Source organism: Halichoeres trimaculatus, unplaced genomic scaffold (assembly GCF_033239565.1).
Source record: "Halichoeres trimaculatus isolate MK-OKI-2021-1 unplaced genomic scaffold, fHalTri1.1 fHalTri1_scaffold_9, whole genome shotgun sequence".
In the NCBI taxonomy this organism is placed as follows: Eukaryota; Metazoa; Chordata; class Actinopteri; order Labriformes; family Labridae; genus Halichoeres; species Halichoeres trimaculatus.
The window spans coordinates 34,088,645-34,110,374 of record NW_027437188.1 but is presented as its reverse complement, the minus strand read 5'-3'; the positions used below and the strand labels follow the sequence as shown (position 1 = coordinate 34,110,374).

Genomic DNA, 21,730 nt, shown 5'->3' with positions numbered 1-21,730 from the left:
TTAAATGTTGAGCATTGAGGATTACATTTTTTTTTTTTTTTGAAAAAAAACAAGTGTTTATAAATTGTTCTCTAATTTTGATCTCCAGTGTATCTAAGTGCAGTGTTTTGTTCTTATAAACGATATTACAGTTGTTCCAAATGAAGCAACTCTGTGGAGAAAAATTGTGTTTGTAAATCAATGTCCATGTTAAGCGCGAATCCTCTTCCGTAGCGGTCTCTGTGTGGTCCTCGTGAGCAAACATCTGTTGATGACTCTGGTTCCGGTCAGTGATGAAGAGGATGAGGAGGATGAACGGGGAATAAACACCTTAGACAGGACAGAATGACACTCCTTACAAAATAAAAGCCTGAGACAGAGGAGGATGAACGGACATGAACTACAGTTTGATCTTATCGAGAGCTGCCTGCTTTTAATTTGAAGGACCTGAGCGGAAGTGTTGTCTCGTTGTGTTTCCCAGTGACTGCGTTGCTTCCGGAGGAGAGAGAGCATCAGAGACCTGCAGCATCTGGACCGATACATCTGGACCAGGACGGGCTGAAGCAGACCAGGAACCGGAGAGAGGGGAAGACAGACGGACGAAGAGACAGACAGGTGGAGCGACAGACAGGCAGACAGACAGACAGGTGGAGCGACAAACAGGTGTGTCTCCTCCTCCGCATCCCTGTCTGGATCTGACTCCAGGCCGGTGCTGGGCTCCGGGCCGTGCGGGGCTCCATGGGGGACGGCATGGCGGAGGGGACCCGGGTCATCTACCACCTGGAGGACCAGGAGACCCCATACCTGATCCGGATCAACGTGCCTGCGGACCGCGTGACCCTGGCGGACTTTAAACAGGTGCTGAACAAACCCCACGTCAAATTTTTCTTCAAGTCCGTGGACGACGACTTCGGGTGAGTCACGTGACCAAAAGCGTCAACGTCACCATTATTATTATTATTATTATTATTATTGTTATCACATCTATTGTTGGAAATATCAGTGTGTGTGCCAGTGTGTGTGTGTTTATATGTGTTTATGTGTGTGTGTGTGTGTGTTAGTGGAAAGGTGCTTACTTCCTGCCCCTGGGTTGAGGTTCAGGGTTTAGAGAAAATGAGACCATGTGACCAAAACAGATGTGATGCAAAGCTAAAAGTTTACACACACACACATGTAAACACACATACACACACACAAACACAAACACACACACACACACACACACACACACACACAGTTAATCCAGATCACAGAGCAAAGCTTTTCCATGACAACATGCTTTAAAGTAATAAACCTTACGTGTGTGGTGCGTTTGTGTGTGCGAAAGTGTGTGTTTGTGTGTGTGTGTGTGTGTAAGAGGGAAATGTGATTAGAAACTACACAATCATCTAGAGGCATCAAATCAATACCAAGAGGATCACTGTGACACACACTCTCACACACACACACACAGCAGGCAGGCTAAATGACAGCAAATATTAAAGAGCTTTAGTTAAGCAGATAACTGCTGTGTAACTCTCTCTTTCTGTGTGTGTGTGTGTGTGTGTGTGTGTGTGTGTGTGTGTGTGTGTGTGTGTGTGTGTGTGTGTATTTACAGGGTGGTCAAAGAGGAGATCAGCGATGACAACACCAGGCTTCCGTTTGTGAATGGACGAGTCGTCTGCTGGGTCAGACACACACACACACACACACACACACACACACACACACACACACACACACAAACACACAAACACACACTTACAGGTCAGGTGTGGACCCAGGTGTGTATCTGACCCTTTCTTCTCCCTCCAGCTGGTGTCTGCAGACTCCTGTCAGCCAGACTTTAGGGGGTCAGACCTTCTGTCTCTGGCCACGCCCACCAGTCCAGTGCCACCCCCTGTGGAGAGGACAGGTGGGATTGGAGACTCCAGACCTCCATCTTTCCAGTAAGTACCTGAGGGAGTCCTGTTAAACCTGTGAGCAGGTCTTCACCATAGACTGTATCATTAATGCGCGTAGTCTCCCCAACATCACCCGTCTGTTTCTGAAATGGATTTTAAAGCATGTCGGCCATATTGGAAGGGGCAAGGGCTTCGAGTACAACTATGGACCATCTATTAGTCACATGAGCTGAGCTGTGCCTCTGATTGGGCGAGCTCACGATCTTGATATCCTCTGAACTGCTGAGTGAGAAAAAAATTCAGCCCGTACAGTGTGTGCCGATAGCAAACTTAGCAACTCAGACAGGAGACGTTTTGAAAACATCTTTTTTTGGCTTGGTTTGTGTGTGACTTCCTGTACTTCCGGAGCCAGCCTGAAGCAGACACTCGAGAAACAGCAGATTTTATCACTTCCACATTGTTTCATATTCTTAGACCAGAGGTTACTGCTTGTTCTGCACCTGTTAGCCCTTCTACGCCTGTTAGCTCATTTGTGCCTGTAAGCACATCTCTGCCTATTAGCATGTTTGCACCTGTTAGCTGGTCTACACAAGTAAGCTCATCTACATCTATTAGCTGGTCTATACCTGTTAGCTCATCTCTACCTAATGGCTATCTACACCTGTCAGCACATCTCTGCCTGTTAGCTGGTCTACACTTGTTAGCCTATCTTCACCTGTTAGCCCTTCTACGCCGGTTAGCTCATTGGTACCTGATCACACATCTCTGCCTATTAGCATGTTTGCACCTGTTAGCTGGTCTACACAGTAGCCTATTTACACCTGTTAGCCCTTCTACACTTGATAGCATATTGTACCAGTTTGCATATCTCTGCCTATTAGCATGTTTGCACCTGTTAGCTGGTCTACACAAGTTAGCTCATCTACATTTGTTAGCTGGGCTATACCTGTCAGCACATCTCTGCCTAATAGCTATCTACACCTGTTAGCCCATCTACATTTGTTAGCCCTTCTATGCCCATTAGCTCATTTGAACCTGTTAGCATATCTATGCCTATTAGCATGTCTGCACCTGTTAGCTGGTCAGCACATGTTAGCCATCCACATTTGTTAGCTGGTCATTACCTCTTAGTGCACATCTACCTAATGGCAACCTAGTCTTTTTAGCCCATTTCTTACTGTTAGCTTGTCTACACCAGCTCATTTGTACCTGTTAGCACATCTCTGCCAAGTAGCAAATCTGCATCTGTTAACTCGTCTACACAAGTTAGCTCATCTACATCTGCTAGCTGGTCTATACCTGCTAGCACACCTCTGCGTAATGGCTATCTAGACCTGTTATGCTATTTCTGCCTGTTGGCATGTCTTTACCTGTTAGCACATCTCTGCCTAACAGCTATCTACACCTGTTAGCCCATCTTTGCCTGTTAGCCTTTCTACACCTGTTAGCTAATCTATACCTGTTAGCTAGTCTTCACCTGTTAGCCTATTTACATCTGTCAGCCTGTTAGGGTTTTTGTTAGCTCAAAGCTAACAAGGCTAAGTGTGACTTTATGGCTGCTTCCTGTTCCTGTGGACGCCATCAAACCATAGTCTATATGAAATTTAGACGCAGTCCCTGCTACATCGCCCCCCTGTTCGTGATTAAGTGAAATTAGCGTTTCAGACCCAAGTTTGTTTGTTTTTTACCTGACTTTCAATCTGTTTTTTAGTTCTGTAAAAAAAGTTTTTGGCTTGGTCTATGTGGTTTCTGGTCTTTCTGCAGCCAGCCTCAAGTGGATTCTCTATGAATCTTTTAGCACTTCAGCACAGGCTTCACTTTTCTAAACCTGATGCTGATCCTTGCACCAGACTCCAGCTGTTGTTCGATGGGGAGTATTTTTAACGATGACTCTCTCTGTGTCTCTCTGTCTGTCTGTCTGTCAGTGCTGCTGCTGTGAGCGCTCAGCATGAGGGGTCAGAGGTCAGATCTGTCACTTCACCCCCTCACAGGAGAGGAAGAGGAGGAGGCAGTGAGCCAGGTAGGATCAGTTCCCCTTAGGTGTGTTTGCTGTTTTTTTCCATCGCTGGCCTCTGATTGGCTGCTCTCTCTGCAGGTGGGACTCTAAATGGCCACGCACATCATCGGGCTCATCAGAATGGGGCGGAGCCAGCAGGTGGAGGTGACAGCTCGTCAACCCAGCAGAGCAGCCAATTGGAGACGACCAGCTTCTGCTCGTCTGAGGAAGACTCAGGAGGAAGGTCAGTCACACACACACACACACACACACACACACACACACACACACACATTTCAGTTAGTATGCTAAGCTTAGCTATGTCTCTGCATTAAAACAACTGACTGCTCCTTTAAACCTCAGGGTCATGTGACTGTCAGCATCAGCTCCCTCTCTGATTGGTTGGTGTGAGGATGGCAGGCCTACCTGCCCTCAGGTCGTCTTCTTCTGCTCTAGTAAACCTGTTCATGCTCTGGTCTCCTCCTCCTGCTGTGATTGGCTGATGCAGGTCATGTGATCCTGAGGCGGCTCAGTGTGTATTGTGTGTGGGATAAAGAGTGTGAGCAGCTCAGTGATCAGATTCAGACCCTGGTCGTCTCTGGATGTCAGACTCTCCATCCCTCAGATTTTACTCTCTGCTCAGAGGCTGACCTGCTTTTGTTGATGGCGTGTTGTTGATGCCGTTTTGTTGATGGCGTGTTGTTGACGGCGTGTTGTTTTATTTTCAGGTGAGTGTTCATGTTGGCTCCTCTTGATCTGGCTGAATGATTAAAAACAGTTTAAGTCTCAGCTCTCTGTTCGTCTTCAAGGAACATTTTGTTCATCACAGGCTCCCGATCCTGGTTTAAATGTTGGTACCATGTCTTCGATCTCAGAATCAGACTGAGACGGTTCTCGTCTTTGGGTGCACTCTTCACTCGGTCGTCTCAACCTGTTACCTTCAGACTTTTTGTTTTTTTCTGTGTTGACTATTTGTTGACATGTTTACCTACAAACAGCTTCATCACCTGATCACCTTCCCCCTGTGATGTCACTACAGATTCAGCCAATCAACAGGCAAGAGCAGCTCCTCCCCAAAACTCGTCAGGCGACAACGCCGCCGCCATCGAAAACCTAAAACACAGCGAATGGAGAGGGTACACACACCCACACATGCACACACACACACTCCAAACTAATTCTTCTGCCTCCAACTTTTACTTGTCTAAATTTCCTCTGTCACTGATCTGTCTTCATTTTCCCTCTCTGTCTCTCTAAACCTGTCTTTCTCTCTGTGTCTCACCTGTTCTGACTCTCATGTCTTTTTCTTTCACCTGTCTTCCTGTCTCCCTGTCTCTGTCAGTCGGTGTCTTTCAGCAGTGTCACTGACTCCACCATGTCGCTAAACGTCATCACTGTCACTCTGAATATGGGTGAGTACCTGAAGAGCAGGAACTTTTTGATCTGTAAAGAAAGTTCCTCCTGATCAACATGAACCTGCTGCTGATGGACGTGAACCTGACGACTACAGACATCATCACTGTCTGTTCTGTTATCATTGAAGCTTCAGACTAAATGGATTAATAACAACATGAGACCAGAACCTGTCTCTCTCTCTCTCTGTGGCTCCCCCTGTTTGTCTTTCTGTACCTGTCTCTCTTCTTTCCCCTGACTGTTTGTCTGTGCCTGTCTCACTCTCTCCCCCTGTCTGTCTTTCAGAGAGGTATAACTTCCTGGGTATCAGCATCGTGGGTCAGAGTAACGACAGAGGAGATGGAGGGATTTATATCGGCTCCATCATGAAGGGCGGAGCAGTTGCAGCGGACGGACGCATCGAGCCTGGAGACATGTTACTACAGGTACTACAAACTGATACTACAGGTACTACAAACTGTTACTACAGGTACTACAAACTGATACTACAGGTACTACAAACTGTTACTACAGGTACTACAAACTGTTACTACAGGTACTACAAACTGTTACTACAGGTACTACAAGCTGTTACTACAGGTACTACAAACTGTTACTATAGGTACTACAAACTGTTACTACAAGCACCACAATTTGTTACAACAGGTACAACATGCTGTTACTACAGATTGTTACTACAGGTACAATAAACTGTTGCAACAGGTACTACAAACTGTAAATAAAGGTATCACAAACTGTTACTACAGGTACTACAAACTGTTACTACAGGTACTACAAACTGATACTACAGGTACTACAAACTGATACTACAGGTACTACAAACTGATACTATAGGTACTACAAACTGTTACTACAGGTACTACAAACTGTTACTACAGGTGCTACAAACTGATACTACAGGTACTACAAACTGTTACTACAGGTACTACAAACTGTTACTACAGGTACTACAAACTGATACTACAGGTACTACAAACTGTTTCTACAGGTACTACAAACTGTTACTACAGATACTACAAACTGATACTACAGGTACTACAAACTGTTACTACAGGTACTACAAACTGTTACTACAGGTACTACAAACTGTTACTACAGGTACTACAAACTGATACTACAGGTACTACAAACTGATACTACAGGTACTACAAACTGTTATTACAGGTACTACAAACTGTTACTACAGGTATTACAAACTGTTACTACAGGTACTACAAACTGTTACTACAGGTACTACAAACTGTTACTACAGGTACTACAAACTGATACTACAGGTACTACAAACTGTTACTACAGGTACTACAAACTGATACTACAGGTACTACAAACTGTTACTACAGGTACTACAAACTGTTACTACAGGTACTACAAACTGTTACTACAGGTACTACAAACTGTTACTACAGGTACTACAAACTGATACTACAGGTACTACAAACTGATACTACAGGTACTACAAACTGTTACTACAGGTACTACAAACTGTTACTACAGGTACTACAAACTGATACTACAGGTACTACAAACTGATACTACAGGTACTACAAACTGTTATTACAGGTACTACAAACTGTTACTACAGGTATTACAAACTGTTACTACAGGTACTACAAACTGTTACTACAGGTACTACAAACTGTTACTACAGGTACTACAAACTGATACTACAGGTACTACAAACTGTTACTACAGGTACTACAAACTGATACTACAGGTACTACAAACTGTTACTACAGGTACTACAAACTGTTACTACAGGTACTACAAACTGTTACTACAGGTACTACAAGCTGTTACTACAGGTACTACAAACTGTTACTATAGGTACTACAAACTGTTACTACAAGCACCACAATTTGTTACAACAGGTACAACATGCTGTTACTACAGATTGTTACTACAGGTACAATAAACTGTTGCAACAGGTACTACAAACTGTAAATAAAGGTATCACAAAATGTTGCCACTCATACAAGAAATGTTTACCTCAAATGGGTTCTACAGGAACTACAGTTATTCAACAGATCTTGTAATACCTGTGGTACCAGTAGTTCCTACAATTTCTGTTCTACCTGCGTTTATTGTTGTTTCTGTTGTATCTGTAGTTCCTCTTGTACCTGTAGTGTCTGTCGTTACTGTAGTCCCTGTACTTTCATTATTACCAGTAGTAACTGTTTTTCCTGTAGTACCCATTGGTTCTTTTGTACCTAGGGTTTCTTTTGTTCCTCTGGTACCTGTACTTTAAGTAGTACCCGTAATCCCTGTAGTACCTGTAATACTTAAATTACCTGTGGTCCCTGTACTTTAGATAGCACCTGTCGTACCTATAGAACCTGTGGTTCCTGTACTTTCTGTTGGGCCCATGGTTCCTGTAGAACCTGTAGTTCCTGTACTTTCTGTTGGGCCCATGGTTCCTGTAGAACCTGTACTTCCTGTATGATGTCCTCACTGTGCTCTTGTGTTGCAGGTGAACGATATAAACTTTGAGAACATGAGTAATGACGACGCGGTCAGAGTGCTGAGGGAGATCGTCCATAAACCGGGGTGAGCAGGAACCTCCCTTTCCTCCCACTGTATATTCAGATCCTGACAACCTACACACAGCAACAAGTTAGCATTATAGCATGTCAATAGATTAGCATGTTAGTATATTAGCAAGTAAGCTTATTAGCAAGTCAGCTTGTTAGCTGGAGCAGTTTTTTATCTTCTCGGGTCATAATGTTGTTTATAAAGGCGTTACAGACTTTTTGAAACTACACAGAGGACACGCCCACTCCTTAGATACAGCCAGTGACTGTATCTTACTGACTGTCTGTGTGTGTGTGTGTGTCTGTCTGTCTGCAGGCCAGTGACGTTGACGGTGGCTAAATGTTGGGATCCAAGCCCTCGGGGTTGTTTCACGTTACCAAGAAGTGAGTTAACGCCACATAAGAATAATCAAAACAATGACAAGAACTATAACGATAATAATTATTAAAATAATAACATACATGCTGCTGATGATAATAATGATAATGCCAATAACAATATGGTTAGCTGACAACATGGTCAGTGTTAACCAGGTGTGTTTAGTTTCTCACTGTCCCTGCTCTGACATCACACCTTCACAGGTGAGCCAGTCCGTCCCATCGACCCCGCCGCCTGGGTGTCACACACTGCCGCCATGACAGGGAGGCTCCTTCCACACTACAGTAAGACCCATCAGCCACTGCATCCTTCCTCCACTACCTGTCTCTCACCTGTCTGACTCCGCCCACTTTCTGTTCTGTCTCAAGGCGTGCTGGAGGAAAACCCACTCTCCATCCACAGCGACATCACTGCCATCATCAGGGCCATGGCGGACCGGGAATCTGGACTGGAGGTTCGAGACCGGATGTGGCTAAAGATCACCATTCCTAACGCCTTCATTGGTGAGGCGCTGTTACACACACATCACGTCCCACACCTGCAACACCTGAACACGAACACTGCTCTCTGTTCAATCAGGCTCAGACGTGGTCGACTGGCTCCATCGGAACGTCGAAGGTTTCACAGACCGCCGTGAAGCTCGGAAGTATGCCGGGAACCTGCTGAAGGCCGGGTACATCCGCCACACGGTCAACAAGGTGACCTTCTCTGAGCAGTGCTACTACGTGTTCACAGACCTGTGCGCAGGTGAGTCACCTGAGTGTCCTCAGGAGTTTTAAAGACACAGACAGAAAGAGAGTTTGGGTTTGACCTTTGACCCCTCCTGTCTGCCAGGTCTCGGGGTGCTGTCGCTGCTGGATGATGAAGAAGGAGGAGGAGGAGGAGGAGGAGATTGTGACCCTCTGGGCCCATCCTCAGGTCCTCAGCAGCCCCTGGTCTTTCCCTATCAGTACCCGGTCCCGCACCCCTACAGCTCCACCCCGCCCCTCCAACAGCTGTCGGTGTCAGGGGACGGAGGAGGAGGAGGTCCGCCCAGTGAAGGAGAGCAAGGTGCTGAGCAGGTTTTACACAAACACTTAGAAACCATCCCATAGTGATCTGACGCCTCACAAACAGGAAGTGAAAAGAAACGTCTGATTATCAAAGATGAATCCCTGACCTTCATGTTAAGATAAACTGCAGTTCCCTGAGTGTCCACTAGAGACAGGAAATAGAAGTAAATGTTTGTTGTCATGGCAACTACAACAACAAAACCTGCCTCGGAAGAGGAAAACTTGATTTCAGCGACTCAGAACTCTGTTTACGTGCAAATGAAAGACCAGACTACGAAGAAAAAGCCACGTTTATATGTGGGCGTGGCCTGTGTTTGTGGGCGGGGCCTGAGTCATAGCCAGGTTCAGATGTGATACTGTCTTTAATCTTGAGTCAAACAGGAATGAGTTACTGATGAAGTGTTTTGCTGTGACTGACAGGAAGTCGAAGCAGCGGCTCAGACTGTAGTCGTGGCCACAAGGAGCGAGGAGGAGGAGGCAGCCAATCAGAGCCAGCCAAACAGGAAGTTGGTTCCTCTGCTGACAAACAGCTGGCTGCAGCGTCCCCTGACAACGATGACAACCCACAACCTCCAACTTCCTTCTCCAAAGATCTGCCCCCAGCCCCGTCGCCTGCGCGAGGACGCCATCGTGACCTGGCCACCGCTCGTCAGTCCTTCTGTCTGGCCATTGGGAACCCCGGCGATTTCTTTGTGGATGTCATGTGACCAGTTTATCATGTCAGGTGACACACCTGTCCTGATGTAGAGACTGACGGGCTCTTACTTTGAAAGGATTCTTGTGTTCACAGTGTGCTGCTGAGTAAACAGGAACTGAAGTTGGTGTCTGGTGACCTGGTTCTGGTTCTGGTGTCTCTTGGATCAAACTGAGAATTAATCTGACTGTGTGAATGAAGTGGTGTCACGATACCTGACGCTGGATCAAGGTGTGAGGTATCACATGGTACTGAGACTGTACCATGTGACTGTGGCCCCTCCCCCAGCAGAGACCAGGGACTCAGGGTTTTCTCTCAGCATCATGTAGCAGCGAAGCGATGACAGGCACATCCAGCCCCTCCTCTTCCCCAGATCCTTCACACCTGGCGCCAGAACATCCAGAACCACAGACTGTGGTTCAAAGATGGACGACACGACCCCCTTCATCCTTTGTACCTATGTGAAGCCAAAACATGTCTGCCTCTTTGTTCTGTTTGGATTGTCTTTCATCAGAGTCAGAGCGCTGAGAGTTTTATCAGAACTCCAGGAGGCGGGGCTTATCAGCTCTGAATGTTTTGGCTTCACTTTCAGGGAGCTGTCATGTCGTCCATCTTTTAATACAGTCACAGTGACTGTGTGGTTTTGGTTCAGGTCTCGTTGGATCCAGAAGCTTGTGTACCTGATGTTGTGTGACCTCTCTGTTCACTTCATGGCTCCCTCTTGTCTTTCACAGAGGTTGTTACCTGGCTTTGAATCCCACCTGAGCACATATTTAAAGAGATTCAGATACCTGCATTAAAAACTTCCTCACAGACTCCTGGGCTCCTTGTTTTCCTTTTCGTGCAGACGTGTTTGAAGTGTTGAATTCTCACAGTGTTCACCCTCAGGGACCATAACCACTGACTTTAAACAGAATGAAAGACCCCAGACTGAAAACTGGTGTTGTAGTCTAAGGTCTAACAGCTGACCTGGTCTGAGACCGGACTCTTCTAAAGTTGGAGTTTTAATGATCAGACAAACAGGAGGTCAAACTGTCGTCAGCCAGAGTCTGATCATAGATCTACGTCTTCATCAGCTGAGGTAAGAATGCCCCTGCAGAGAGATCTGCCTCCTTCACCTCCTCTCTGCCTCCTATTTCCTCCTTTCTGCCTCCCCTAGCCTTCTCTTGCCTCCTCACTCCTCCCCTGTCCTCCTCTGTGCTTCCTTTCAACTTCTCTCTCCTCCTCTCTATCTTCTTTATCTCCTCTTGCCCCCCTAGCCCTCTCTTCTTGCCTCCTCTCTCCTCCTCTTGGCCTCCTTTCAACTTCTCTCTCCTCCTCTCTGCCTCCTTTTAACTTCTTTCTCCCGTCTCCTTTCGCCTCCCCTCTCTTCCTCTATGCCTACTTTGCCTCCTCTTGCCTCCCCTCCCCTCCATTCTCCTCCTCTCGGCCTTCTTTCTCCCCCTCTCTGCCTCCTTTCACCTCCTCTTGCCTCCCCTCTCCGCCTCTCTACCTCCTTTAACCTTTTGTCGCCCCTACTCTCCTCTTCTTTGCCTCATTTCAACTTCTTTCTCCTCCTTTCTGCCTCCTTTCCCTTTCTCTGCCTCCTCTCGCCTCAATTCGCCTCCTCCCAGCTTCCTTTCAACTTCTCTCTCCTCCTCTCTATCTTCTTTTATCTCCTCTTGCCGCCCTAGCCCTCTCTTCTTGCCTCCGCTCTCCTCCTCTTGGCCTCCTTTCAACTTCTTTCTCCTCCTTTCTACCTACTTTCACCTCCTCTTGCCTTCTTAGCCCTCTTTTCTTGCCTCAACCCTCCTCCTCTTGGCCTCCTTTCAACTCCTCTCTCCTCCTTTTTGCCTCCTTTTGCATCCTCTTGCCTCGCCTCTCCTCCATTCTGCCTCCTTTGACCTATCCTCACCTCCAATCTCCTCCTCTCAGCCTCCTTTTAGCTTCTCTTTCCTCTTTGCCTCCTTTTACCTTCCCTAGCCTCCACGTTCCTCTTCTTGGCCTCCTTTCACCTTCCCTCTCCTCCTCTATGCCTACTTTTGCCTCCTCTGGCCTCCCCTCTTGTCTCCTCCTCTCTGCTTCCCTTCAACTTCTCTCTTCACTTTTTTCACCTCTCCTCTCCTCCTCTCCACCTCTCGGCCTCCTTTCAACATCTCTCCCCTCTTCTCTGCCTTCCCTCTCCTCAACTTGCCTCCTTTCAGCTTCCCTCTCCCCCCCTTTTCCTCCTTTTGCCTCCCCTCTTCTCCTTTCTGCCTCTTATGTCCTCCTCTTGCTCCCCCGCCCTCTTAGCCTCCTTTCAACTTCTCTCTGCTCCTCTCTGCCTCCTTTCGCCCCCTCTCGTCTCCCCTCTTCCCTTCTTCTCCTCTCGCCTCTCCTCACCTCCTCCCTCCTCCTCTCTGCCTCTTGCCTCCTTTCACTTCCTTTTTCCTTATGTCGCCTCCTCTCTGCCTCCCTTTGCCTCCCCTCTCCTCCTCTCTCCATTCTCCTCCTCTGCCTCCTCTTCAGACACGGAGAGACGAGGAGGGCGGGCCGCGTCCCATTCCGCAGAGCCGCCTCCTCGGGCGCAGTGAACGGACACAGCAGATGCAGCATTAGTCTCGTCCCTGTCGGTCTGTGACTCCACCAGCATTTTGTGCTAACCACGACCATAAAAACCGGATTCACTGTTTGATGTGTCACAGGAGGAGAGTGTCGAGGGAGTTGGAGGGTCTGAATGGGACGCGGCCGGGCCGGGCTGCCGTCAGCTGACTGTCTGCTTCTTCCGCCGACATCTTACCGCCGACCGGAGCAGACGGAGAGTCCCGCTTCACGGTCAAACGTCCTGATGGAGGGAAGCAGGACCGAGGAGTCTCTGTGAGGCCGACCGGGACACGACGGCTTCTCTACGGGACGGTGAGGACACGGAGGGACAGCCTGTCTGCCTGTTTTTCTGCCTGTCTGTCTGCCTGTCTGCCTGTCTGTCTGCCTGTCTGTCTGCACTGCAGCAGCGGTGAAGTCACCGTCTGACTGCAGCGGGGACGGAGCAGGTGCTGCTGTGATCCGGTCTCCGATCATCAGATCAGGTTTTAGGATGCAGTGATCGGGGATCTCAGCGCAGACTGTGTTGGTGGTCTGATCCGCCTTTAATCCGGGTGCAGGTTTTCATATCGGCGCAGAAAGACTGAGTCTACCTGAGGCGTTCAGGTGACTCTTCACTGTGGATCCATGCAGAGACGCCACTGGGCGGTGACTCCAGGCTGTGACCCTGACCTTAGACCTGAGACCACCTGAGACCACCTGAGACCACCTTGTCTGGTGGTTTGAGGAGACCTGGGTCTGGTGGTTTGAGAGAGCAGCGTCAGGTTTCTGAGTGCCCCCCGTCCTTGACTATGAAGTCTAGAATAAGATGTTAGCTCAGAGTGATCCTGGTCACCCTCCATACTCTGTGAAGACTGTTTGAAGCAGATGCTAAGCTAACATGCTAACTCCTGTGATGTAATAGGACATCATCAAGAGGAACATGGGAACAGACAGTGAGACAATCACTTAATTACAGGTGGTGCTTCAATAGATATAACATTCTATCATCAGTAGATTCATCAGTTTCTGTAATTAGCGTTTAATTAGCGTTAGGAGTAGGAGGAAAAAATATTAAAATATGACATATAAAGATTTTTTGTTTGACAATATCATTTTTTTTTCAAATGAAATTCTTCATTTCAGTTTTTGTTTATAAACTGGATTGAAAAAAAATACCACTTTCCTCCAGCAGGGGGCGAAATGTTTCTCTCTGAATCACGAAATGTGCATTTTATGAGAAAATATGGCTCCTGATAAAGTCTGTAGAAATTATCATCAACATTTAACTTTTTCACATGGTCTGGTGTTAAAAAAGCAAAATAATAATTGCAAAAAACGTAAATATCAAGGAATCGCAATTTAAATCGAATCGAATAATCGAATAATGATGATGAGAATGATGATGGTAGAGGTGATGAAGATGTTAATGATGATGGTGATGATGATGATGGTGATAGTTCTCTTCCTCTCTCTGGCAGGTGTCAGGCTCTGATTGATGATGTCATCATGATTGGCGGGCTCTTCATCTACAACCACAAGGGGGAGGTGTTGATCTCCAGGGTGTACCGTGATGACATCGGGTGAGTCCAGAATCCATTTTAACCACTCTGAAGTGTGTGTGTGTGTGTGTGTGAGTGTGTGTGTGTGTGTGTGTGTGTCAGTGTGTGTAGCTGAAACACAAAGTGATTTTCTTCAGTTTGATTCGTCAAAGGTCAAAGGTCAAGCTTTGTCAGGTCTGATCTTGAGAGGAGGAGAAAATTACTTTTAAGGTATGTTGGATTGAGGTCTACAAAAGAGGACCAGGAGGATCAAGTCTTAGGTCTTAGATGACACCTGATTGGTCGATGGCGCTCAGACTACAAACAGGAACCAGAACTCCTCTTAGACTTAGATGATCTGGTTCCTGGTCTGGACTTAGTCTCGCCGCCCGTCCTCCTGTTTGCTCCTCCGCCACGTTAACATCTTGGTCCTGGCTCTGGATTATGATTCTGTGTGTCAGAGCTGCAGCCTCACCATCGCTGGGATGCAGGGAGCCTGTTGCCAGGCAACAGCAGTATAGCAGCGAGCCCTGCAGCGCCACAGAACCCTCAGAGTGATGAGGTCATTTCAGTCCCTCTGACAGCATGGTGCCAGATGCCAGCAGGAAATGAGACTGGATTTCTGTCTCAGAGTGAGACCTCTGTGAGAGTGTGAGCTTGGGGGGCGGGGTTTAAAACACACAAGTACAAACATCAGTGGTCGTGTTAACGCCGTCTCTCTGCAGGAGGAACGCCGTGGACGCCTTCCGGGTCAACGTCATCCACGCACGACAGCAGGTCCGCTCCCCGGTCACCAACATCGCCCGTACCAGCTTCTTCCACGTCAAACGCTCCAACATCTGGCTCGCCGTGGTCACCAAGCAGAATGTCAACGCCACCATGGTGTTTGAGTTCCTCTACAAGATGTGTGACGTCATGACCGCCTACTTCGGGAAGATCAGCGAGGAGAACGTCAAGAACAACTTTGTCCTCATCTACGAGCTGCTGGACGGTAAACTCACCTTACCACAGGAAGTACTTTTCAGCCTTTCAGATTAAAACCAGAAGTCTGTTGTGTTTGTCAGAGCAGGTCTGTCAGAGTTCCTGTTCCCTGTTCAGGTCCGCACACCCCACCTCATCCAGGAGCCGCCCCTCCTCCAGGGCCGTGTCTCCTCCTGCCGTGACTCCTCCTGGCGTGTGTCTGTGGTTTTTTTAGGTTTTGATTTTTGTGAAGATGGAGAGAAAATCAAAACCTAAAGAAAATACAGCGCCCACCACCTCCTCCGCTGGAGCCTCCTGCAGCTCTTCTGTCGTCTGTTTCTGAGTGTGCTGTAACACACCTGTGTCCTCACTCTGTGTGTACGTGTGTGTGTGTCCTGCAGAGATCCTGGACTTCGGGTATCCTCAGAACTCTGAGACTGGGGCTCTGAAAACCTTCATCACTCAGCAGGGCATCAAGAGCCAGGTAGGTTCCCATGCACCAGGGGTCTGTAACCTTTACTTTCATAGGAGCCATTTTGCCTCAGCTCACCTGGATTAAAGTCAATCAGGAGCCGCAAAATCCACTTAATCTTCAAAACAAAAACAACAAAGGGATGAAGATTCTTTACTTTGTTAAAATCTAGTGAATCATTATCTAAAAAAGATGTTTTTAAATTTATGAAATTGTACATGTGATGGTGTAGTTATTTAGGCTTAATACATTTGCAATTTTTTTTATAATTTTAGAAATTTGAAATATATATATATATATATATATATATATATATATATATATATATATATATATATAAATTCAAACAAAATTTCAAGAATTTGAGAAAAAAAATCTTGTTTCAAAAATTGAAAAAAAGAAAAAAATCAAAGAAAATTGCAACAAATTTTGATCTTTGAAAATTCCCAAAATTAAAAAAAAGGACATTTTCAAAAATTTTGCAAAAAATTAGAAAAAGTTCAAAACTTGTAAACTACAAAAGCTGCAGTTTTGAAATGTCAAAAATCTGTAAAGTTTGAAGAAAATTGCAAAATGTTAAATCATGAAGTAAAAAATTGCAAAAAAAATTTAAAAAATTGAATTTCAGAAATTTAGCAAAACTTGCAAAAAAATAGATTTAATAAATTTCTACCTATTTAAAAAATGAAAAAAAGAATGGAAAAAATTTTAAACAAAAATTCTCAAGAACTGAAAAAAAATGTTTTTGTCAAAAATTTGAAAAAAAAAATCAAAATTATAAAGATTTGCAACAAATTTTGATCTTTTAAAATCCCCCAAATTGAGAAGTCATTTTCAAAAAATTTGCAAAAGAAAAGGAAAAGTTTTAAAGTGTAAAACTGCAAAAGCTGCATTTTAAAATGCCAAAACAATTTAAAACTTCTAAATAATTGTGAAATTTGAAAAATGAGCAAAAATTCAAGAAATTGAAATTTTATCAGTTTGCAAAAATCCTTTTGTGAAGAATTCTTGAATTTGATAATATAAATTTATAATATCACTCAACTCACCATTCTTTATCTTTATTATAAAAATAATTTTAAAGCCACAAAGAGCCACTGCAAAGAGGTCAAAGGGCTGCATGAGGCTCCAGAGCCACAGGTTGAAGACCCTTGCCACACACACACACACACACACACACACACAAAGGAGTGTGCAAGGGGGCTTTTAATTTGAAAAACTTCCAGGAAGTGCTAACATCTGGCTCATCTTGGTGTTAATCTCTGTTTCCTCTTTCCTGTTTCCTCCCTGCTCACCTTGATCATCCTGCAGCATCATGTGAGTCAGCCCTACACACTCACACACACACACACACATATCCAGTTGTAAACAAAGTGTTGAAGTGTTAAACGCCATGCCCCGCCCCCTGCAGACCAAAGAGGAGCAGTCTCAGATCACCAGTCAGGTGACGGGTCAGATCGGCTGGAGGAGGGAGGGGATAAAGTACAGGCGCAACGAGCTCTTCCTGGACGTGTTGGAGAGCGTCAACCTGCTCATGTCCCCACAAGGTACCCATCATCCTGCCGGCCAATCAGAGAGCAGCATGATGTCACTGTTGTTTTGTCTTCCTCAGCTGGATGAGAGGGAGAGAAACAACCGAGCTGACCACTAGAGGGCAGCAGCACACGGATAATGTTGGTGTGTGTGTGTGTGTGTGTGTGTGTGTGTGTGTGTGTGTGTGTGTGTGTGTGTGTGTGTGTGCAGGCCAGGTGCTCAGTGCTCACGTGTCGGGCCGGGTGGTGATGAAGAGCTACCTGAGCGGGATGCCCGAGTGTAAGTTTGGGATGAACGACAAGATCGTCATCGACAAGCAGGGCAAAGGAGGGAGTTCAGAGGAGGGAGGGAAGAGGTCAGAGGTCACACACACACACACACACACACACACACACTCACACACACACACACCGTGTGAGCTCATTCTTTCTTTCACTCTCCGCCCTCAGCGGGAAACAGTCGATCGCCATCGACGACTGCACCTTCCATCAGTGCGTCCGACTCAGCAAGTTTGACTCTGAACGCAGCATCAGCTTCATCCCTCCAGACGGAGACTACGAGCTCATGAGGTCAGAGGACACACACACACACACACACACACACACACATGATTGTCTGTTTGTCCTGTTCTTCCTGACTCTTGTCTTGTCATGTGTGTGTGTGTGTGTGTGTGTGTGTGTGTGTGTGTGTGTGTGTGTGTGTGTGTGTGTGTGTGTGTGTGTGTGTGTGTGTGTGTGTGTGTGCAGGTACAGGACCACCAAAGACATCATCCTCCCCTTCAGAGTCATCCCTCTGGTCAGAGAAGTGGGTCGCACCAAACTGGAGGTCAAAGTCGTCATCAAGTCCAACTTCAAGTCGTCTCTGCTCGCCCAGAAGATTGAGGTACGACAGGAAGTCAGACTTTCAAACCTCTGACATTTGTCCTTCAAAATAAAGTTTACACCTCCCTCCCTCCAGGTGAGGATCCCCACCCCCCTCAACACCAGTGGGGTCCAGCTGATCTGCATGAAGGGGAAGGCAAAGTACAAAGCCAGCGAGAACGCCATCGTGTGGAAGTAAGCTCAGCTCTCCACTCTTCGCTCAGATTAGATCACAAGTCACAGCTGATCAGGGGCTTTTATTGTGAAGGGACCTGCAGTTTATTTTGATAGGTCAACACCAGGTCATAAAAAGACTAATGTGTGTGTGCAGGATAAAGCGTATGGCAGGCATGAAGGAGTCTCAGATCAGCGCAGAGATCGAGCTGCTGCCCACCAACGATAAGAAGAAGTGGGCGCGCCCGCCCATCTCCATGAACTTTGAGGTGAGAGCATCAATTCAAGTGTGTGTGTGTGTGTGTGTGTGTGTGTGTTTCCTCTGACTGCTTTCTTTTTATGCTCAAACATATTCTCATTCACACTTTTCCAAAACTACTACGGAGGATAAGGGAAAAACGGAAAAATGGAAAAAGTCTCGGCTCTGATTGTCCGTTGTACTGAACAAACAGGAAGTGGAAACATCATGTTCACTATCGCCTCCAGGGCTGTCACTTTAACGCGTTAATTAGATTAATTTATTGAAAAAAAAATTAGCACGTTAGCTCATTAGCTGCCAGCTATTTCCAGAGCATCTTGAATGATCTGTCAAGACCCAAATAATCTTGTTTTCTTTGACTGTGTAAAAACTAAAACCGCCTAAGAAGAGTGGACTCTCTTCTTTTATGTTTCTTTTCCTGCTTTTGATCCAAAAAACAGACAACACATACTTTTTTTGTTTTTTTTTCTCAACCCACATCTTCTCCTCATATCCGTGCTGAGCTCTCGTCCAAAGAGCACACCGCTCTCACCCACAGTAGTTTACGAGCAGGATTTTGATTGAAAAGCTCCGCCAGACCCCGCCTCTATCAGTTGCAGCGAAGTCAGTTAAATAATGGCCAGTTAAAGGATCCATACATGGCAGCGGCGCGTCACTTGACACATGCGGCGCTAATGAAACCAAACAAAGCCGAGGTGACAAAAACAAAGACGGGACAGTCAACAAAAACACGGTTATTTGTAGCTTACGTATCTATTTGATCAGTCATGCTCTACAATTTGTAATGTCCTTGAATTCAGATTCTTTGGGACCTCAAGCAGATATGAGATTAAAATGTGATTAATTAGATTAATTAATCACAAATCCTGTAATTAATTTGATTAATATTTTAAGACAGCACTACTTCACATTCTGTCCCTCCTTCTCTTTCAGGTGCCGTTCGCCCCGTCTGGACTGAAGGTCCGGTACCTGAAGGTGTTTGAGCCAAAGTTGAACTACAGCGATCATGACGTCATTAAATGGGTTCGTTACATCGGGCGCAGTGGAATCTATGAGACGCGCTGTTGACCCCGCCCCTGCCCTGTGACATCATTCTTGTGTGTGTCTGTGTGTGTGTGTGGTGTTGTAACATTCCTGATGGCGGTGTGTCTCCGCTCTGAACTTTGTGACTCCTACATTTCCCATAAAGCACCTGAAGGTGTGTTTCATGCCACCCCCAACCTCCGGACCTGACCTGTTTTACAGTCTGATGACATCACTGCGACATCATCAGACCATCCATGACATCATTGTGGCATAGCCAAAGGACTGAAACCTGGACCTCTCCTGGTTGTGTTCCAAGTCAGAAGCTGGAGGTGTGTTCTGTAACCGGTGTGATTACCCAGCATGCATCAGTGTTAGCTTCAGTGTCTAAATGGTTCTGATTATTTTTTACTGTTTCTGTTTCCTGATGTGAGAAGTTACCGCTGTTTGTGTGTGTGTGTGTGTGTGTGTGTGTGTGTGTGTGTGTGTGTGTGTGTGATGTGTCTCTTTTTTAATAAAATCCCTGAGACTGACTCTGATTGGCTGCTGGTGTGTTTATTGTTCCGTCACGGGGGCAACAGCGGAGGAGGATTCACGAAAACATGAGGTATTTAAGCAGTCCGAAGCAGCTGAAACAGGAAGCTGTTGGAGAGCATGTGAATCGTGTTGGCCACAGGGGGGCGCTGCAGGTCTTCAGTTCACACCTGAAACAGTCTGACTCCATAGAGGGGCTCCTGTCTTCACTGAACACATGCTCTCACCTGAGACCACAGGTGAGCTCTGAGGACAGATCACCCATTTAGAGCTGGATTCAGGGTCTGAAGTCTTTCAGGACCACGTTTCTCGTTTGATACGGGTGTTTCTCTTATTTCTGTTTGATTTTCTTTCCTTCAGTCGCACCTGTGTTTTTGGGCAGCAGGTCTCAGTCAGCTGAGCTGAGCCTCTGACAAACTCGTGATCCTTATTTCTTCTGAACAACTGAGTCAGAAAGACCCACACACACACACAGAGCATGTGCTGATGGTGAAATTAGAGTTTCAGATCTGAGCCATGTTTTGAACCAAGCTTTAAGTTTTTTTTAAAACTGTCAGAGTCTGTTTTTTTGGGCTTGGTCTGCAGCCGGTCTCAGGTGGATTCTCATTGGACGGCAGCTTGTAGAGTTCCCACACAGGCTTCATGTTTTGATAATCAGGATGCAGCTCCTCAAATAAATGAATATACTAATATTTAAAGAAAAGACAAAAGAGATTTGGAACGCACACACTCACCAGGTGAAATCACATGGCCCAGGTGCACCGTGGGAAATGTAGGATGAAGAGACCTGAGGACAGGATGTCTCCTCTTCCTCTTCTTTGACTGTGATACGTTTTTGTCTGCTAAAGGTCCCAGAGAGAACAAAACATCAAACCTGATCATGTGACCTCACTTTAGTTCAGAGACACCTCGCTGGAAACTGACCAATCACAGACGAGCTCTGACACATCACCCTCCTCAGTTTGGGCTCCGGTTCTCATGACAACCTGCAGCTTGTAGAAACAGTCAGTGAGCTGTTTGTTTTTAGCTCGCTGTGGGAACCACAGTGTGTGTGTGTGTGCGTGTGTGTGTATATGTGTGTGTGTGTGTGTGTGTGTGTGTGTGTGTGTGTGTGTGTGTGTGTGTGTGTGTGTGTGTGTGTGTGTGTGTGAGTGTGTGTGTGTGTGTGTGTGTGTGTGTGATGGACAGATGAATGGATAGAGGTGTAATTAAATACTCGTCCTTCACCTCCATCTGAAAGTCTGTCTCCTCCTCCGTCTCTCCGGGTGTCAGGACGCTCTGAGTCCGGCACTCAGGAGGCCCCTGAGGGCGGTGGGACCCTGTCCAGGATCAGTGGTGCATGATGGGATATGCTGCAGCGCAGACTGTGTACCTGAGAGGACAGGTCGGAGCTTAGCATCAGAGTCATCCCTGCAATGACTCCCAAACAACAGACTCTCAGTTTCACTGTTTATGTTTTCACGAAGTCTCAGTTTCACTGTCTTTGTGTCCACTGAGTTTCAGGTTCTCTGATTTTGCCTGCATCGAGTCTCAGTTACACTGTTTCTAACCTCAGTGACTTTCAGTTTCTTTATTTCGGTCTGCACTGAGTCTTAGTTTTACTTCTCCTGTCTCCTCTGAGTCTCTGTTTCACTGTTTCTGTCTGCCCTGAGTTGCATATTCACTGTTTCCGTCTCCTTTGAGTCTCAGTTTTATTGTTTCTGTCTCCACTGAGTCCCAGTTCCAAAGTTTCGGTCTGCACTGAGTCTCAGTTTCACTGTTTATGTTCGCACTGACTCTCAATTTCACTGTATCCATCTTCACTAAGTCTCAGTTTACCTGTTTCTATCTCCACTGAATCTCTGTTTTATTGTATGTGACTCCACTATTGCATCTGTCTCAGTTTCACTGTTTCTGTTCTCACTGAGTCGCA

The 21,730-nt window shown here is 46.2% G+C and overlaps 2 protein-coding genes across 2 annotated transcripts; both read left to right on the top strand.

Annotated features, from left to right (window-relative positions):
- The first annotated feature begins 452 nt into the window (after positions 1–452).
- On the top strand, positions 453–10,732 carry dvl3b (dishevelled segment polarity protein 3b). The gene is made up of 15 exons (XM_074679327.1): positions 453–893; positions 1,577–1,646; positions 1,774–1,907; positions 3,788–3,882; positions 3,958–4,102; positions 4,898–4,994; positions 5,201–5,270; positions 5,557–5,696; positions 7,739–7,815; positions 8,116–8,183; positions 8,382–8,462; positions 8,547–8,681; positions 8,758–8,925; positions 9,013–9,228; positions 9,651–10,732. The coding sequence occupies exons 1-15, from the start codon at positions 718–720 to the stop codon at positions 9,935–9,937; spliced, it is 1,959 nt and encodes a 652-aa protein (XP_074535428.1). The 5' UTR covers positions 453–717; the 3' UTR covers positions 9,938–10,732.
- A 1,847-nt stretch (positions 10,733–12,579) lies between these two features.
- On the top strand, positions 12,580–19,787 carry ap2m1b (adaptor related protein complex 2 subunit mu 1b). The gene is made up of 11 exons (XM_074679328.1): positions 12,580–12,798; positions 13,944–14,045; positions 14,729–14,994; positions 15,365–15,447; positions 16,847–16,982; positions 17,179–17,323; positions 17,418–17,537; positions 17,715–17,850; positions 17,926–18,023; positions 18,160–18,271; positions 19,195–19,787. The coding sequence occupies exons 2-11, from the start codon at positions 13,972–13,974 to the stop codon at positions 19,327–19,329; spliced, it is 1,305 nt and encodes a 434-aa protein (XP_074535429.1). The 5' UTR covers positions 12,580–12,798; positions 13,944–13,971; the 3' UTR covers positions 19,330–19,787.
- Positions 19,788–21,730: the final 1,943 nt, after the last annotated feature.

What these genes read in the sequence shown, in the direction of transcription:
- dvl3b (XM_074679327.1), top strand. Translation starts at nt 718, where the DNA reads ATGGGGGACGGCATGGCGGAGGGGACCCGGGTCATCTACCACCTGGAG. An exon ending in TCCAGACCTCCATCTTTCCA is followed by an intron (nt 1,908 to 3,787) that starts GTAAGTACCTGA and finishes TCTGTCTGTCAG; the next exon opens with TGCTGCTGCTGTGAGCGCTC. An exon ending in GAGATCGTCCATAAACCGGG is followed by an intron (nt 7,816 to 8,115) that starts GTGAGCAGGAAC and finishes GTCTGTCTGCAG; the next exon opens with GCCAGTGACGTTGACGGTGG.
- ap2m1b (XM_074679328.1), top strand. Translation starts at nt 13,972, where the DNA reads ATGATTGGCGGGCTCTTCATCTACAACCACAAGGGGGAGGTGTTGATC. An exon ending in CCTGCTCATGTCCCCACAAG is followed by an intron (nt 16,983 to 17,178) that starts GTACCCATCATC and finishes GTGTGTGTGCAG; the next exon opens with GCCAGGTGCTCAGTGCTCAC. An exon ending in TCAGAGGAGGGAGGGAAGAG is followed by an intron (nt 17,324 to 17,417) that starts GTCAGAGGTCAC and finishes CTCCGCCCTCAG; the next exon opens with CGGGAAACAGTCGATCGCCA.